General features: G+C 45.2%; 1 protein-coding gene across 1 annotated transcript in view; it reads left to right on the forward strand.

The window, feature by feature from the left end:
• CEP192 (centrosomal protein 192) overlaps window positions 1-19506 on the forward strand; it is a 175616-nt gene that overhangs the window by 26805 nt on the left and 129305 nt on the right. Inside the window, 5 exon segments of the mRNA XM_044292847.1 lie at window positions 5699-5802; window positions 5889-5929; window positions 6049-6190; window positions 7485-7501; window positions 7504-7617. Coding sequence (XP_044148782.1) covers window positions 5699-5802; window positions 5889-5929; window positions 6049-6190; window positions 7485-7501; window positions 7504-7617 — 418 coding nt within the window.

Consider the following 19506-nt stretch of genomic DNA (forward strand, 5'->3'; position numbering starts at 1 on the left):
CTACTGGTGCGGCTGAAGTTGGGGACTGCCAATCGGTGTTTGCCAGCACCTCTGGGATTCTAGGGGCTCTACGGGCCCGTCTGTGCGGTGGCTGCGACGGGGTAACTACTGCACATGCCACCTTACCAGCTTCTACTGCCTTTCTGGTGCTCGCCACTTCACCATGTTGTACGGCAGTGCTGGTACTAGGTCCAGGATGGGCTGCGCTGCTGGTGTATGCCTCACCACGTAATCCGACAGCGCCAGCCCCACTCTGCTGCCCTTGAAGCGGATCCTGCGCAACCTGTGGTCTAGCGACACTGGACCGGGTACGCCTGGTGCTATCAGGGACCTCAACCTCCTCGTCCGAACTTTGTGTCAGACTGCCACTGCTTTCTACAGGTTCATATTCTGACCCGCTAGATTCATCAGATGAGGGTTCCCACTCCTCATCCGACTTGGTCAGAAGCCTGTAGGCCTCTTCAGAAGAATACCCCCTGTTTGACATTTGGGCTACTAAATTTAGGGGTATTCCCTGAGACTACCCAAGAAAAAAAGCAAGCCTGTCTTACAAATGGGAGGCTAGCGAAGTACCGGAGGCCGCTGCGGTTGATAAATATCAAAACTGACTTTTTTTTATTGCCGCAGCGCTTGTAAAGTGATTGTGCAGTGATCAAAAAAATAATTATTTTTTTGTCACTGCGGTGGGGCGGGCGTGGGTGAGCGCACGTGTGGGCGACCGATCAGGCCTGATCGGGCAAACACTGCGTTTTGGGTGCAGGGCGAACTAAGGTGACACTAATACTATTATAGATCTGACTGTGATCAGTTTTGATCACTTACAGATACTATAAAAGTACAAATGCTGATTAGCGATACGCTAATCAGCGAATCAGTGACTGCGGTGCGGTGGGCTGGGCGCTAAACGATCGCTAAACTACCTAACCAAGGGGCCTAAACTAACAGTCAATACCAGTGAAAAAAAGTGACAGCTTACACTGATCACTTTTTTCCCTTTCACTAGTGATTGACAGGGGCAAGAAGGGGTGATCAAGGGGTTAACTTGGGTGCAGGGGGCCCGCGATGCGTGGGCCGGCTCTGACCGAAATCTCGCATCTCGCGAGATGACGCATGGATGCGTCCAGGAGGAATGAATCGACCGCCTCCCGGACGCATCCGTGCGTTAGGCGGTTGGGAGGTAGTTTAAGTTTCGTATGATTGGAGCTTTTAGGCGAAGGTTCCTCCAGTGATTGCCCGTCTTTAACACGGCCGTTCAACTTTAAAATCCAGGGAAACTACTGTCCCAGCATGCCAATATGCGTTTCGTTTTTTTTTTTTTTTTTTTTTTTTTTAAATAACTCTTCCTCAGTGGTAACCTTGAAATGTTTGCCCACATCCTTTTATATTGGATCATGGCAAACGCTAAAATCCGAACCGGAATTGCATCATCCCAAAGAGATAGAAGACCCTGATTTTCCAATGATGCGGTTTCTGTGCGTTTACTGCACATTTTTATTTTTTTGTTTTTTTTATGCTATTGCTGCTTAAATACAATACAATACTGTTCCTGCGATTATCTGCTCATGCTCTGTTAACCCTTGGTAGGACCGACATACGGGACTGATTACCCTATTGAAGCTAAATGTAATCATTGGAAAGGTTGATATCCACTAATATATGAATTGCGTTTTTTCATATTTGTACCTTCTGATGGTCATCAATTGATTGCGGTCTCGTATGCTGTATCTATTGCTGCTATTTATATGATGCTATTGTGTATATGTATTGATATTTGCTATTTTTATTTTATACACTGCCATTTTATGGAGTATAATCTCCAAAAAATAGTTCTCATTCGATTCCATATTTGAGTGCCTGGTCTTATTTCTTTATCTATCAGAACTGGTTTAAAGGCTAACGGTCTTAGTTGCCCATAGCAACCAATCAGATTCAGCATTAAGATAATTGCTTTATGGCACCCCCATGGGCCTCAGCCACAATGGTCAGGAGGGGATTTCATTGACTTCTTCTATGGTAGAGTTTTCTAGGCATGCTCTGTGACCTGTGCAGACGACATTTTACAAGGAAGGAATGTATAAGATTTCACAATCGCCTGGGAATGTTGGGTCCAGTCTTATCCATCATTCTAATCCTGCCTGTAATGATATCACTTCTGTATATAGCTAAGTGGGTATCTGCAGTAAAGTGGCACCTATTAGATTTAGTGGCCAGTGCGAAAACTGCAGAAATTTATAGTTTGTTTAAATAGATATTGTCATGGAAAAGTAAAATAACATCGCCAATTCTTTAAAAATGTTAAACATAAAAGGTCAATTTCTGATGACTCGTTCCCTTTAAGATATATTTTTGATATAAAAGGGGCTGGGGTGGTAACATTCTGTGGCATGGTAATCCACCTCTAGTCAGTGCTGCCAGTCAAGACTCCTGCATTACAGTTGAAGACACACAAGATGGTAATCACTGTAGGGGATCGGAGGCATCGGACTGTACCTGGTAGTGTACTGAAAACAATCCCACAGTTTTTGCTTGGTTCTTGATGGAAGGATTTGCATGAAGGGATCCCTCAAAGTGATGAGGGCTTTAAACTTTAGTTACTTTTGAAGAGTAGCGTTAATCCAGTCCATGCAGAACACTAATGTTCATTTTTGTAGAAAAAGCTTAAGAAAGGGAGAATTACAGGACAATCTTTCCTGCAAAATAGACATGTGTTCTACCACTGAAATTATAAATAACATTTTTCGGCAGCTCTTGTGCTAGGATATGTGGCATGGTCAGTGTGGCCCAATGTGGCCCAATATGGCCCATTCAAGGGTCATAGGGAGGAGATGTATTAGTGGAGTCCCTGTGTAGGTAACCATAGTATTGAGGGGCAGCCCCAAAAAGCAACAAAAGAGATCTGCATCTAGGGCTTAATATTTCAGACATGCAAATGTAGATATCCACCACATAAGGTCATTGCGGTGTGGAGCAATATAAGATTTATGAGCAATCCTAATTGCTATATCCCAATACGCCTGGATGTAGTTATGTGCTTTATAAAGAGGCACCTATATCTTTGGTAGATAAAGCTGGGAAGTGTTGTAACCAATTCACCATTCTTTGTGTCTGTTTGGAATAGTCCAAATGGGTCCTAATAAAGTTTTATATAGTATTGGGAAATTTGACCAGTTTTTTTGGTTTTTGTCGTGAGCATGAGATATATCACAAGGTCTTCCCTCTCCTGGGGGTTCATATGTCAGATAATTTTATGGTTGTAACTGAATGCTTGCAAGTAGTAGAAAAGCATCTTAAAAAAAAGGAAAACTTCCAAATGCCTTCTGAGAATCATAGTGTCTGAGTGTAGGAAGGAGTTATTACATTTCGAATGCATCTTAATCCATTGCGTTGGCTTTGTTGAAAACGTTGGTTACCCACAAAAGGTAGTGAAGTAAGAGGAATCCTCTCTCAAACCCCACACTACACTTGGTAGGTTCGCTACGTTGGAATCTGAGCTTGTGAAAATGTAAGCCTCCATTAAATTAAGTTGATACGCTTTTCATCTTTAGGTTTTAGATAAAGTGTGAGGGCCTACATAAAGTTGTTTCGGCAAGGCAGCCATTTTCATTAGGTTTCCCCTATTGGTGAAGGAGAGGGTAAAACTGTTCCAGGGTTGTATTGGGTGGGGGGGGGTGTAAGTTGTTAAAGGTGGTGCTTAATGTTAAATAACCCCCAGATATTTGTGATAGGTAGTCACCCATTTGACAAGGTAGTTAGGACTGACATTGCTATCAGGAGCATAGCCTACGATTTGTCTAGATTTAGTGAGAATTAAAGCCTACAACAACCCCAAATGGCAATACCCAACTCCTCAACCTACCACAACTTATACATAAAAACTGAGGATGTATCACCATAAAAAAATCTCATTTTATTCAATTCAAATGACATAATCAATACAGGTAAGAGCAAAAAGGGACAGGACATGAAGACGGAGCCATTGTGGGGCTCTACAATGTGGAGAATCACATTTGGGGGTGAGTGTACCCATACACAGCAGGTAACATCACAATTGAGCAGAGGCTACAGACACAGGAGTAGTTTCGGGTGCAACATGCTATCCCCTAGTGATAAACAACTATCATCTTCTCAGTCTGAGCATCTAACATATGGACAATGTGGGGTATTAAAAGGACGGTGGAATGCTAACATGAAGATGACATACAAATTAACTAAAGCCACTCGTCCCACCCTGCACAAAGTGCCATGTTACCTACCCATATTGCTGCTGTGAACTGGTAACACAGATCCCCAAATGCATCAACCTCGCCACGTGTTTCGCCACGTAGGCTTCGTCAGGAGGTACATACAGACTAAGACAAAGTTGGGCATATAAAGACTAAAGAGGAGGGATCAATTACCACTGATCACAATCATCTGTGTCAGGGGCGTTCTGGCACAATACCGCTCATGTTGTATGATTGCCTCCTTCAGCGCTTCCTGGTCACCTGATTTGCAACCTAATTGGAGCACTTCCGGGTAGCAGCCACACAGCGCATGCGCCAGCCGCGTCATCCCCTGATCATATGATCACTGGCTGGTCATCTGGTCCTAACGTCATAGGCACATGACAGTCTCCCAGGTCCTTCGACCAGGGCTGAACTATTCACAGGTCCTGAGCGCTCATACGCCTTCTCACAGACCCGGTTGACACCAGCCATCCATTGTACCGGACGCCATAAACCTGCAACTCCCCTACACATCTTTATACTATCTCCAGCCTCAGCATTAGATCCTTACATCGTGTAAAGGATACAAATTTACCATCATTATCTAAATGTTAGAGGTTATTTTTTATACTTTTTTTTTTTTTTTTTTTTTTTGTATAGATTTAGTGAGAAACCTGAGTAAATGCTGTATGTAGTTATTCGTTTTATTTGCTTTTCTAATACCTTTTTGTTAGCAGTCCTACTACCCCGAATTGGATCATAATGAATCTTTCCTACCAAACATGGATAGCCATCCTCGTTTCCTTTAGGAAACCTTCAAGGCCCCCAATCTGCCACGAATATCTGCTTTTAAGTACCATTATGTACATTTAGGTGGCGTTACTATAAGTTCAATATCTTCTTTGGTGTGAAAAGCTAATATAAACTTTCTCAGTTTTCAGAAGAAAAGGGCTGGGCTCAGTTCACACTTCATTTATTTGCTCAGTTATTTCCATCTGTTATTGTGAGCCAAAGTTAGGTGCTGGTCAAAAAAAACAGGTGACTATCTTTTCACTGTCCCTGATCTTTGTAGGTTTCACTACTGGTTTTGGTCCACAATAACTGAGCTCAGCCTTACCGTATGTTGTAAGGCATGTGTTCTGTCATGGCGCATATATAAAGCTAGTTGGTTCCGAACCTCGTTCAGAGGGAACCTCAGGGCACAACTAATACTGTAGGAGAGTCAGTCAGTGTAGTCGCCAAAAGCGCCGCAACCAGAATCGGGGACCGAATAAAACAAAACAAAAGTACCTGGGGAAGCAATGGTAACGTTAGCGGTCCTCTATATAAACACTGTGTTGACCGTTGTCGTCATTTATTTGAGATGGTAAAGTGATGATTGAATGTTGGGTCTGATCATCAAAACTGAATGTGTGTGAATTATGCCTCTAGTCTTAATTTCCTCTGCATAATATGTTGCATGTTGAGAAATTCATCTTTTCCATTTTCGATAGAGGAGACTTGAATGCGTTTATTGAAGCCAGCAATATTAAAACTCAGAAAGCTGAAGTGACAGATCATAAATTGCAAGAAGAGCCACTTTACAGTCAAAGAAATGGTATGTAAAACTTTTGTTTCTATGCATGTAGCGTGTATGCATGTATGAGTGTGTTCTGACTTTTTTTTTTCTTTTACTTTTTTTAGATTTTTTACATGATCTGCTTTCACAAAACAAAAAAGATACGGTAAATATATTCAGTGTGTGTGCTCTACAGCCTGTACATTTTCCACTAACTGTCGCACATGTGAGTGCCTGATTTCCCCAGTACGTTAGTAACTAGTGTTCAGTTTAATCTACTTTCAGGTTTTCACTGGATCAAGCTTATTTAAAGGTACAGAGAGAGAAAAGCAAAGATTACCAGATGTGGAGTTAAGGTCATCTGCAGCAAGTTTCTTAGAAGATGAAAAATTAGTATCTATTGCAAGCTTGGATGGCAGCTCATCAGGTAATTGTATGATTTATTATTATTTTTTTTTTAATTTCTTTTTCCTTCATGCTGACCATTGACTTGATTCTACTCTGTTCTACGAGCAATGGTAATTATGCGATCCTACTCCTGTTGCTGTAAGGCTACTTCCACATCTGTTACGGTATTTCAGTAGTTTATTCTGGCAGAAGAAACCCCATGGATCCCATTAAAGCGAATGGGGCTTTATTCGTCCAGCTATGCTGGATGTAGCAATTATGGTAATCTGATTCTCCACCAGAGCAGACTACTGGATACCATAATTAGGGGTGCACCGAAATGAAAATTCTGGTCCGAAACCGAAAATTCAGGATACCCCTTGACCGAAACCGAAACTGCCTTTTTGCCCAAATACTTTTAAAAGACCCCCCCACCCCATAACCGTGCCATCCACAGACCCCCCTACCTCATAACAGTGCCATCCACAGACCCCCCCACCTCATAACAGTGCCATCCACAGACCCCCACCCACCTCATAACAGTGCCATCCACAGACCCCCACCCACCCCATAACAGTGCCATCCACAGACCCCATTGTACAATTAATAGAAAATAGCGGGGAGGGACTGGGAGGAGGAGCTGGGGGCCGGTGCGTTCACTGTGCTCCGGCCCCCAGCTCCAGTAGTTATAAAATGTTGTACAATTAATAAGCATTCTATTCATGAGGCCCCCTCTGCAGTATTACATTCAATTTAGCCACATCCTACTCACAGGGCTGTCATCTTAATGCTGGCCGGCCGGGCAGAGGAGCAGCAGCGTCACGACTGACGTCATGTGCCCGGCCTACTTTCTGAATGAAGGAGGCGGCGCAGGCATGTGACGTCAGTCGTGACGCTGCCGCTCGTCTGCCTGGCCGGCCAGCACAGCCCTGTGAGTAGGATGTGGCTGTATTGAATGTAATACTGCAGAGGGGGGGGCCAAATGAATAGAATGCTTATTAATTGTACAACATTTTATAACTACTGGGGCTGGTGAACGCACCGGCCCCCAGCTCCTCCTCCCAGTCCCTCCCCGCTATTTCCGGCCGATATGTAAAAATATCGGCAGAAACAGATTAGGTGCATTCTCGGCCGATATTTTCGGCCGCCGAAATTTCGGTGCACCCCTAACCATAATAGATGTGGACGTAGCCTTAGACTGCTGAGTCATGATGGCATATTGCACACGGGATCGCATCATTATCTGTTTGAGCAGAGTTACCATTTTAACATTGAAATGCATTCCTGTAGACCCATCATGCATATGCAGGAACTGACTTATCTGATTTTAACAGATGAGCTGGATGATGAAGAATTTTTGATGATGAACAGTTAGAGGCCTACTTTAAAAGGCTCATGCCACCAGGAATGCAACGTGGTGCTATTGAGGGGCAAGAAATTCAAGATACAAAGAGATCTTCCTACATGGTAAGACAATGTTGATGGGGGATAAAATATCAATCTCTTGTATAGTGAATACTTTAAAAATACAAACCAACAAGAAACCCAGTACCACTGTAAAATGTGCTTTTTAGGGGTTAATTTTACATCAGTTGTCTTGTCTTTCACAGATTAACTCTGGTCACATTTTAGTGTCTCCACATTCTGAAAGCCATAGTTCTATTTATGTTTTGGGCGACTGTCTTGTGTAGGGGCAAATTTTTTATTTTTTTGGGGGGCATGAGATGACTGTTTAGCACTATTTTGGGGTGCATATGACTTTTTGATCGCTTGCTATTACACTTTTTGTGATGTAAGGTGACAAAAAATTGAATTTTTTTGACACTTTTTAATTTTTTTTTTTTACGGTATTCATCTGAGGGGATAGGTTGTGTGATATTTTTATAGAGCAGGTTATTACGGACGCGGCGATACCTAATGTGTGTGTTTTTTTGTTGGTTTTTTTTTTACGCAAGTTTTACACAATAACAGCTTTTTTAAAACAAAAAAAATTATGTTTGTGTCTCCATATTCTGAGCCATAGTTATTTTAATTTTTTGGGCGATTGTCTTAGGTAGGGACTCGTTTTTTTGTGGGATGTGGTGACTGGTACTATTTTGGTGGGCATACGCCTTTTTGATCGCTTGGTGTTGTACTTTTAGTGATGTAAGGTGACAAAAAAATGGTTGATTTAGCCCAGCTTTTTTTTTATTTTTTACGTTGTTAATCTGAGGGGTTAGGTCATGTTATGTTTATAGAGCTAGTCGATACGGACGCGGCGATGCCTAATATGTAAACTTTTATTTATTTTTTTGTCCCACTTTGGGACTTCTACTTTTGGGGGTCTGATCCCCTTTACAATGCATTCCAATACTTCTGTATTGGAATGCATTGGCTGTATGAGTAATAGTGTGTATTACTCATACAGCTTCCTGCCTGTGAGATCCAGGGGGCTGGATCTCACAGGCTCTTGATCGGAAGGCAGCCCCAATGCCTAAGGAAGGCATCGCGCTGCCATCGGGTCCATTGGCTGTATGAGTAATAGTGTGTATTACTCATACAGCTTCCTGCCTGTGGTCATAAACTGCTGTACGGGCATACAGCAGGGCGCAGAAGGAAAGGAATGCCAGATGGTTTTTGGAGAGCCATGTCACATTTGAAGACCCCCTGTTGCACCCCTTTAGTAGAAACTCCAAAAAAAGACCCCATTTTGAAAACTACGGGATAAGGTGACAGTTATGTTGGTACTATTTTAGGGTACATATGATTTTTGATTGCTCTATTACACTTTTTGAGAGGCAGGGTAACAAAAAATGGCTGTTTTGCCACAGTTTTTTTTATTTTTTATTTTTGTTATCTACAATGTTCATCTGACAGATTAGATCATGTGGTATTTTTATACAGCAGGTCATGGATGCGACATTACCAAATATGATTTTTGGTTGTTTCAGATTTGTGTAATAAAGCATTTTTTTTTAAATTATTTTTTTAGTGTCTCCGTATTCTGAAAGCCATAGTTTTTTATTTATTTTTGGGGCGACTGTCTTATGTACGGTCTCGTTTTTTTTGTGGATTGAGATGACTGTTGTATTGGAGTGCATATGACTTTTTGATCGCTTGGTATTAAACTTTTTGTGATGTAAGGTGACAAAAGTGGAGTATCAAAAATAGCAACTAAACAAAATAAAAGGGGGGGGGGGGGTATAAAGAACAGAGAGGTCAAAGGGATGTGGGAAGAAGTTAAGGGAGGGGGTAGGCTGTGCTTTGAATGCCACGGCCAGTGGTGCCTGTGATCGACCCACCCTGCGTTTTAGTTTAAGCCCTGCTGTCTTCCGAAGACTTCAAAGGTTGTCATATTTTTAGAAATCTATTGTGGCTCCTATTGATCCAGCTTGTCATTTCTTCAAATTGTTTCGCCTTCCATTCTTGTACTGAGGGTGGGCCAGTGTAGCGGTATGATGGCTTTGGCAGCTAAGATAAGGTGTGTTACGAAGTTTCGCTTTGATGGGAGGTAATGGCTGCCTGGTTTGGAAAGGACATCCGTTTGTATTGTGATCTTGAAGTCGGGAGCGGTAACCTTTTTTTTTTTTTTTTTTTTTTCCCCCCCCCTGCATTTATCCCCTCCCAGTATGATGTAATTAAGGGGCATGTCCACCAAATGTGGGATAGCGAGCCTACTCCTCCTCCACATCTCCAGCACTGCTCGTCAGGAGATAGTCCTGTTTTAAAGAGGAACTCAGTGGTTCTGTACTACCTGGAGAGCAATTTAAAATGGGTTTTCCTGGAGTCGTACACACGATGAGAAACCATGCCAGGAGTTTTTTTGTTTCCAGTTCTGTAAGAACTATATTTAGCTCTTTCCCATTCTCGTAGGTATGATTGTTTGTGTATTGCCCCAACCTCCCACCAAGGGGTAGAGCGCTGAGATTTTCCTTTGTTTGGGTAGGGGTGATAGTTCTAGCTTCTCGAAGTCTGTCAGGTCTCCGAAAAGTATATCTTTCACCTCACCGCACACAGCTCTAACATGTGTTCTTATTAGGAAGAAACCTGAGGATTGTTTTATTTGATCGGTTATCTTGTCAATTATTAGGGATTCTATATCAGGAGTTAATTCACGAACTCTGGCGAGTGATGAGGATTCCCAGACCTCAGGTATGTTATCTCTGATGTGCCCTAATAGATCTGGGATGAGACTTGCGGGCATTAGGGGGATGGAACAACTCTCCAGGTCTCTCGTATCCCTTTCAATATGAGGTCTAAGTCTTTGCTTTTATTTGTTTTTATCTGGCAGCCATAAGTGGCTTTGGAGTGATGAACCTACGCTGTGTTCACATATTGCTTTGACGTCCGAATTGTCTTTTGGGGTCTACTAACTCTAGCCATCTGTTCAGTTGTATTGCTTGGTAATATCTGGCCGTGTCTGGGACTCCCATACCTCCCTTTCTCGCTGGTATCATTGGGGGACACAGGACCGTGGGTATAGCTTGCTGCTGCCACTAGGAGGCGACACTAGGCTGAAAAGTGATAATTCCTCCCCTGCAGGCTATACCCCCTCCAGCCTGGAGAGAGCATATCAGTTTTTAGCTTAGTGTCTTAGGAGGCAGACCTCCCTGCTTAGCAGGGTGGCTCTTTTACAATTTTGTTTTTATTTTATTTTTTTAGATTAAGGGGCACAGATTCGGGCCTACCTTTTTATTTCTTTCTTTTCCCTCTGGCCACGCTATTTACTCCTCCGATGGGCTTACGCGGTCAGTGGACACAGGCGACCGCATTCCGGACATCGCTCCAGGTACGCTCTGTGCTGACTAGCGGTGAGTCCGGTCGGCCGGCGTGATAATTTAGTCCCCGGCTTTGCGGCCTTCTAGGCCGGAACTTCCTCCCTCATTTCAGGCCCCTGTTTACTCTAGATTTCTGTCTGCAGGCACAATGTGCCTTAATATTGCAGTATACAGCCCTCCCTGACCTTCTCTCCATATCAGGCTAGGTCCTCACCCAAAAAAAAAATAAAAAAAAATTATGCGCATACAGATCCTGACTTCCTCAGCACACAAAATCCAGTGGAGTGTATCTGAGGGATCGCAATCCACCCTCTGAGGCCGTTTGGTTGATTATGCTCCAACTGCGCAAATCCAGTGGAGTACATCTGAGGGAGTCCCATTCCGCCCTCCGGGCCGTTTGGTTGTTAATGCTCCAACTGCATAGATCCAGTGGGGTACATCTGGAGGATCCCAATCCGCCCTCTGAGGCAGTTTGGTTGATTATGCTCCAACTGCGCAAATCCAGTGGAGTACATCTGAGGGATTCCCATTCCGCCCTCTGGGCTGTTTGGTTGATATTGCTCCAAATACGGAAATCCAGTGGAGTACATCCGAAGTGTCCCCAATCCGCCCTCCGCGCCGTTTGGTTGATCATACTCCAACTGCATAAATCCAGTGGGGTACATCTGGAGGATCCCAATCCGCCCTCTGAGGCCGGTTGGTTAATGGTGCTACAACTGCGCAAATATCCAACTGCGCAAAAATCCAGTTGAGCACAACTGAAACTTCCCATCCACCCTCCGGGGCATCTGTTTGCGTTTCTCCTCCTGCGCAACTCAGCGGAGGACCTCTGGAAGTTCCCAATCCACCCTCCTGGGTCGTTTGGTTAATAGAGCACCGTCTGCGCAATCGGTAAGCAGACCTTTAGTTCCATTCCACCTCCGGGGTGGTTTGGTTCTTATATCAACACCGCCACAGCCTGCAACAGCCATGGGCTAGAGGCTGAGAGGTGGAACTGCGCACGAGTGGGCCGAAGCAGGACAGTTATTCGGACTCCGACATGAATCTGGATTATTTTTCCTAGATTACGTCCGTGCTAACCGGTTCTGGTGTAGCATTAACCCCTTCCTTAGGCTTAATTTGGGTATTACCTCCTTCCTGAGGTGGACTGACCTCACTAGCATTGGCCTTAATGCCAGCCGTAGGTGCCCCTCATTCTGTGAGTGGCGGAATTGAAGTTCCACTGAGCTCAGTATCGTCAGCATACATTAACCTTTTGTATAGGTGGCATGGCATTCTCACTGCTGTTGCAGTGTTTAAGTACGCATTACCCCCTTACTGGGGTGGGATGATGGCACTTCCCACAGAGTACAGAACTTGTCATATGCAAGTTCCTGCTAGGTGCGTTACCCCCTTCGATGGGTGTTGTATTTGCACTACCTCGGGTTACAGTACTTACTGGATATGTTACTCCCGATCATAGGTAAAGCGTTGGCACTGCCACTGGGCGCAGTGCTTGACGTAGATTTTTTTCCCCCTCCATTGAGTGGGTAATTACACTTCCGTAGATCGCGGTTTGCGCTTCCGTTGGTCTCCCATTTGCCATCACATACTTCCTAGGGCATTACGCTCTACAAACGATACAGTTACCGGGGAATCACTATGCATCTTTGCATGCTGTATTTCAGCTACGCCACGACTCTAGATGCCTTGGTTTCTTTCACAGGTGGTCTGTGGCAACAGTCGGTACCGCTGGTGCCTGATATTCTCCATCTAGTGGCATATGGATACTGCCACTGGATACTATGGATACTCTCATATTGTATCCCTCTTTCTTCATGCACTTATTGGAGACACAAGAATGTCGGCCTTTGTGCTCTCAGGGGGTCACCAGCCTTGTGTGTCCTAGAGACTCCCTATCCCCATGAGCCTCCACCGTTTCAGGTCATTCACACTGCACAGAGTACTGTGGTCAAGATCCAGCAAGCCGAATATTCCACAGACTCCGGGTGCTTCGTCCACCACTCATCCTTGTCTGGGTGAGGGCGTTATGCTGGCAATCTGCAGTGGCTACTACAACGCCTTCTCCTTCGCAGGGTAGTCTTCATGCTAGGGCTAGATGCTCCTAATCGCTGTAGCGAGACGGTCCCTCTCAGGTAGGGGTTCTGCCCTGGTACTAATTCGGCAGTTGCTCCTGTTCAGCACCCTTGTCAGGTCGAGGGTTTAAGGTTAACTCTACTGGCGGGGCCAGCTTGATACCACAACTTCTACTGGATGTCCTCAGGCCTTCCCCTCATGTCCAAGCTGGCGGAGCATGCGGTAGCCCCTACCGCACGAGGGGTGTTTGTCACCACTACATGCTGAGGTTCCTTCTGCACAGTGCTTTCGTCAGGCAACGGATTCCTCTAACAAGAGAATCAGTGACCTCTACGGTGTGGCCTACTCCTCGGCTGGAGTATGGCGTGAGCATTACTCTTGGGGCTTCCCTTGTAGGGCCTCCCTTCAGGCGGAGGATCGCATCACCACTAGAAGCTGTAGAGCTCCAGTCTCACATGGGAATGGGCTTTAGTTCTGGCCTCTTTCTGGTTTACTACCAATGGGGGTCCATGGCTCTGACAACTGTTGTCCTTCTGCCACATCCAATCCATATGTTTGAGAGAGGCTCTTGATGTGAGCCGAAACGCGTCAGAGTATTGTATGTGACCAATAGAGACATCATCTTTTGTTGAAGACTACAATGAGTGCCGGTTCTCTTCATTATTATTGTTGACTTTCTGTCGTCGGCTCGGGGGTGGCGATGGTGTAGTTACCATGGCTGATCAGCACCCACCTTTTTTGAGTGCGTTCTACTGGGTAGATCAGTCCTTACGGCACTCGTCAACACTAGATTGCCGTTCTAAGCGGGACCTGGATTCTAGTAGTCATACCGTAACGCCATTGGTGCTACCTCTATTCAGATGTCAGTGATATCACCTCAAGCCAGTGGTGGTTGTTCTTTCACTGCTCATTCCGGGGGTTGACTGAGAGCCTTCCCAAGACGGGTAGAGCGGGTGTCTGTTACGACGTCCCCCGCTAGTAGGGGTTTCATCCCCGGTACGGATCACACGTTTCCTTTCTGGTCTCCCCTCGTGGTGGATAACTGATCTCCTTATCCTCCTGTCTAGCTAACCAGTAGTCATGGGTTGTACGGCTCTGGAAGCCCATCTCTATTTTTTCACGGACCCAGGGTTCCTCGGGTAATGTGGAGGCGTTGGACGTCGTAGTCAAACTTCACCCAACAAGAGTATTTCTCTCATCTTTGTTCCACTCATCTGTCCTTCCAGGCAGAGTTGCCGCTTTGTTAAAATATGGTCACTGACGGGGCTTCCCATCACTGGCGGTGCTCACATTGGCTTTACTTTGCCTTTCCCATGGGGCATTGATACTTTGGCCTGCAGTGGGGTACGCCTGGCTCAGGCGTTTGTTTCTTAGTGATTCTCAGGCAGCTTATCTCACTAGAAATCTCACTACCAGCCTCTATGGCTATAAGGGCGTTGGTCTACCAATATTCCGCTCCCTAGGGGGTGTTCTCTGGGCCAGAGGTGAATCCTACGGACTTGGCCTTTTTAGTTCTGTTTCCACAGCTGCGGCCAGGAGCCAGCTGTTTGGTGGCGTTATTTTTTATTTTTATTTTTTTCTCTGAATTGATTCGCCTTCTTGTACGTACTTTTTTCTTTGAGTATGGACATAGGGCAGTGTTCCGTCCAGGATCCTCTTTTTTTTCACAGAAGGTGGTCGCCTTTCCACGCCTCGCAGACATGGGTTTCTCTTCTTTCTCCCTCGTAGTACACGGCCCGAGCTCTCCATCAGCCATGTGATTTGGCATCTGAGCTTGCTTGTCCTTAGCTGGGCGTTGCCGTAGGGCTGTAAGCGCTAGACGAGTCTTGGCCCACCCGACCAGCGGTCGGCGCTTCTCAGGTCCATCTCCTTTATGCAGTAGCTTCCAGTGTGGAAGGCGGTATCTTGGTCTTCCGGGCACACGTTCATAAAGTCTTACCGGGTGCCTTCCTAGGCGCCGGCGGGTACTGTTCCAGGCAGCAAACTCTTGCAGGCGGCAGTGAGTTACGCATCCTCGAGGGCGTTTCTTTCTCCATGGGCATGTGATTTGTTCCCTCCCCGTGGACTGCTTTAGGACGTCCCACAGTCCTGTGTCCCCCAATGATACCGGCGAGAAAACAAGATTTTCTTTCTCACGTGGTTCATTGGAGGACACAGCTCCCACCCAGTAATTTCTGTTTGCTGTGATTGTTGGCGGTTGTGGAGCCAGTATGGCCCCAGTTCTGGTTTGCTCCGGCTGGCGTTGGTCATTTGTTGGTTCTTTACCGTATGGTTATTTTTTCCTACTCCCATTGCTTGGGCACAAACTGATATGCTCTCTCCAGGCTGGAGGGGGGTATAGCCTGCAGGGGAGGAGTTATCACTTTTTAGCCTAGTGTCGCCTCCTAGTGGCAGCAGCAAGCTATACCCACGGTCCTGTGTCCCCCAATGAACCACGTGAGAGAGATTTTACAGGTGAGTTTCACAAAAATCTCGTTTTTCCTATGCCTAGCCAGGATATTGTGAGATTCGGGGTCTCCTTCCATTCCACAGAAACCTGGAGAACATCCTCCTGTTATCAAGGAAGAATTTTTTTGGGCAAATGTATTGGTGTCATTTGTAATAACTATAGGATCTTAGGTAAGACATACGCCTTAGGCCTTAAGGACATTTTTTTCTTCCCATCCACGACAGGGAGGGCAAGTTATATTTCTGAAGCAGTTATGTAATGTCTCTTTGAAGGGGTATATAGTTGCATTTGTATAGGTCCTTTAGGTCCCTTGGTATTTGTATTCCTATGTATTTTATGGTCCCCTTAGTCCAATGGAAAAGGATAAATTTTAACATAAGAAAAAACACTTTCACTTTATTTTACTTTTTTATATTTTTCCCACTGTGGAACTTCATATTTTCAGGGTTTGATCCCTGTTACAATTCAGCGTCTCCTGGGCTTCCGTAGGCTGGCAGCTCTGATGCCTGTGTAAGGCATTGGGGCTGCCATGGCAACCATCGACTCCTTGCCAGCGCAATGCGTGGGGGGCATGGAGTCAGAGCGAGCCCCCTCCCTCTGTATACCCCGCATTTGCCACGGTCAGCGCTCTGACACCACCACATGTGAAAGGGTTAATCTGCCAGCATCACCGCCCACTGATGCCGGCAGATGCAGCAGGGGCCCAGCTATCAGTAACAGCCGGGCCCGTGCAATGAATCCAGCCAGCAAAGGAAGCAATATGGTCATTCACAGCACATTAGTTGCTTGTATTCACTTTCTCTACATGATAAATGCAACTTACTGAAGCGAGAGAACCGCTTTTTTTAAGCCTCATTCACATGTCAGTGTTTTGGTCAGTGATTTCTATCAGTGATTGTGAGCCAAAACCAGGATAGGAGCCTCAACAGACATGCAACTTCAGAAGTAGTTGGCTTGCCAAACCAGAGATCCCTCCCCATACCTGAAGGCGCAAGGGGGATCATGTGCATCCTCCTTTGCAAATGAAATTAAAATTTTCAAACCAGCACTTGGATCTGATTTACTTTTTGAATTGCAAGTAATCAAAAACTTAGTATAGCCACTGAATTTTTCAATAAATTGTCCAGTGCCATCATTTTTTTTCCCTTCATTTTCTGGATTTAAATGTTATCCCATGATTAATGGGGTATTGCGGTTATGTGAAGTTACAACTACTAGTTTGGTAGGGGTCTTACAACGGGGACCTCATGCCCCATGGAGTCTCCTGAAATGAACGGCTTGGTGTGTCAGGCATGCATGTAGCCGCTCTATTAATTTCTGAGGGAGTTCTGAAGATGGCAGAATGCTGTACTTGGCTTGAAGTTCAGGGGAAGCCACGGAGTACGGGGTTCCCCTTGACTGTGGTCTGGGTCCCAGTAGTAGGACCCACTGATATAATATTTATCCCCTATCCTGTGGATAGGTGACAACTTGACACCACCAGACTACTTTTTATGTACAAAATGAAAATCAGACATTATATACTACATGGCAGTCTCGCTCTAACAAAGCTAGAGCCAGCCCTGTACCTAACATGGATCCTGAGATCACCCCATTCACTGCTTCAATTTCTCTGCTAGATTTTCTTCAGCCTGGTGGCTCAAGGGGCTTGGCATTTCTCAGGGGATGTCCTTTCTTCTGCAGCTCTTTCTCTGTAAATGTCACAGCTTCTAATAGTAGATACAGCTGCTTCCAGTTAAAGGATAGAACTCGGCATTTGCATCCACCTCTGAGAGGTGGCAGAGAAATAAGGAAAAGAACAAACAGCAAGTAGCGCTATACAGATACATTTTATTGATTTAATTCAGTTGGAGTTATTTAATGACATACAATTACATAACTATTCAGGTACTGATTTGAAAATTTAGACTATTTTCTTGTTGTATAACCCCTTGAACTAGGTTTTCAGTGTTATTTATGAGAGATAATATTATGTACTTTTCTTTTCCCCAACGGCACTGACAGGAGGGTGTCCCCGCCTCCCCAGGACAGGAAACAACGTAGAAGCTCAAGTTTAAAAGGGCCCGTCCCTTTACCTGCTTCAGTTGTTGTTTCCTGTCCTCAAGGGATCGCGTGGAAGCCGCTCCTGCAGTGTCGGGAGTACAAGTCAAGTTTCGCACGGCCTGTCAGTTGGCCCCATTCGGGATGGTCTGTGCAGGGAACGGTGATTGAAGATGGCCTTTCGCCTCTGTCCCGTTTCTTTTGGCTTAGGCCTTTCAGTGAAGGCAGCCCCGGCATCTGCTTCCCCGGTGACTGTACCGGAACTTCTGGGCAGAGTTCCGCTTTGCCAGGTCTCAGTGCGTCACTTCTGCCAGCACATGACTTCAGAGACCTTGTGGATATCAGAGGAATGTCGGTAGCAGGGAGTGCAGTAGAGGGCGTCCTGCAATTGCAGCATGTCTGCTCCCTTGGAAGTTCCTGATATGTCCTGCAGACCTGTTGATCCTTCTGCCGGCCAGAGCCCGGTAAGCCTCCTAACAGTTGTGTCTAACGTTGCCTCTATTTAGGGGAAGAGTGAGCACAATTATATTGTCTCTCTCCCACTGGTATTGGTGCTGGCCTTCATTTAAAATTCAGCCCAAAAATGTATCTTACTTTATAGGGGACGGAGGCCAGCACCATAAAGACCTCTAGCGGAGATTCGGCGCGGAGACAATCTGCGATGTGCAAAAAAATCCCTGCCGTCTAAGTCTATAAAGACTTTGTCCTAGGTGTACAGACAAAGTAGTAACTGAAGATTCACCATCCTTCCTAGAATCCATAAGAAATATGATCAAGGAGGAAGTAAACGCTGTGATAGATTTAAGATTACCACCAGGTTCCCCCCCCCCCCCCCAACAGTCAACTTCACAGATGGCAGAATTCCCATGTGATCCAGACTCTGACGAGGAGTCCGACTCTTCTGAGGGCAAATTGGGGGAGCCTTTTTGTATTCCCAAAGATACAGAAAAATTGTTAACAATAAGAGTGAGGACGTAAAGGAATCTCAATCATTTCAGGATAAAATGTTTCAAGGATTGGGCAAAAAGAAAAGTCTTCCCCCTCCATATCAACATTAAAATGTTGATTGCTAAAGAATGGAAGAATCCAGAAAGGCAAAATACAATTCCAAATGCCTTTAAAAGAAAATACCCCTTTGCAGAATTAGACTCGTCCTCGTGGGATAAAGTTCCCAAGATCGACGCTCTAGTTGCCCGCATATCAAAAAATGACTTTTTAGCTTTTGAGGACATGGGCCTCTTAATGGATCCAATGGATAAGTAATGTGAGGGTCTTTTCAAGCGGGCATGGGAGACAAATGCAGCTTTGCTGAGGCCTAGTTTTGGAGAAGGCATCAGACAGGGAGAAAGGCTTCTCTTCAGACTCAAAATTGTTCCAACAGAGATGGTACTTTCGGAGCCAAAGGACCAGATCAGAGGAAGAAAGACGGACCTCTCTGGAAGATGGCAATCCTTAAGAGGAAACGTGAGAGGTTTTTTGTTCACCCCAGAAACCACTGCAAACTCTTCACAATGACGCCATATTTCAGGCAGATTAAAAGATTTTCCTCGGCCTGGGAAAACATTTCTACCCCCCCTTGGGTAAGAAATACCATAAGAGAAGGTTACAAGCTAGAGTTTGTATACCACCAACAAGCCTTTGAGTCGACTAGAAAAACAGAAGGCTCTGAAATCGGGGATATTATTGCTGCTCCAAAAACAAGTCATAATTCCGGTACCAAAAGATCAGGAGGCAACAGGGTTTTATTCTCCGTTATTTTTAGTTCGAAAACCAAACGGAGGAGTAATAAATTTGAAAAGGTTTAACGAGTATAGCCTAAAAAAAAAAAAATTGAAGATGGAAACAATCGGGTTAAAGGGTTTCTGTCACCTGAAAAATAGGTATTAAAGGGGTTGTCCGGGTTCAGAGCTGAACCCGGACATACCCTTATTTTCACCCCGGCAGCCCTTCTGAGCCTGGCATCGGAGCATCTCATGCTCCGATGCGCTCCCGTGCCCTGCGCTAGATCGCGCAGGGCACAGGCTCTTGTGTTTT

The sequence above is a fragment of the Bufo gargarizans genome, chromosome 5 (assembly GCF_014858855.1).
Source record: "Bufo gargarizans isolate SCDJY-AF-19 chromosome 5, ASM1485885v1, whole genome shotgun sequence".
NCBI lineage: Eukaryota > Metazoa > Chordata > Amphibia > Anura > Bufonidae > Bufo > Bufo gargarizans.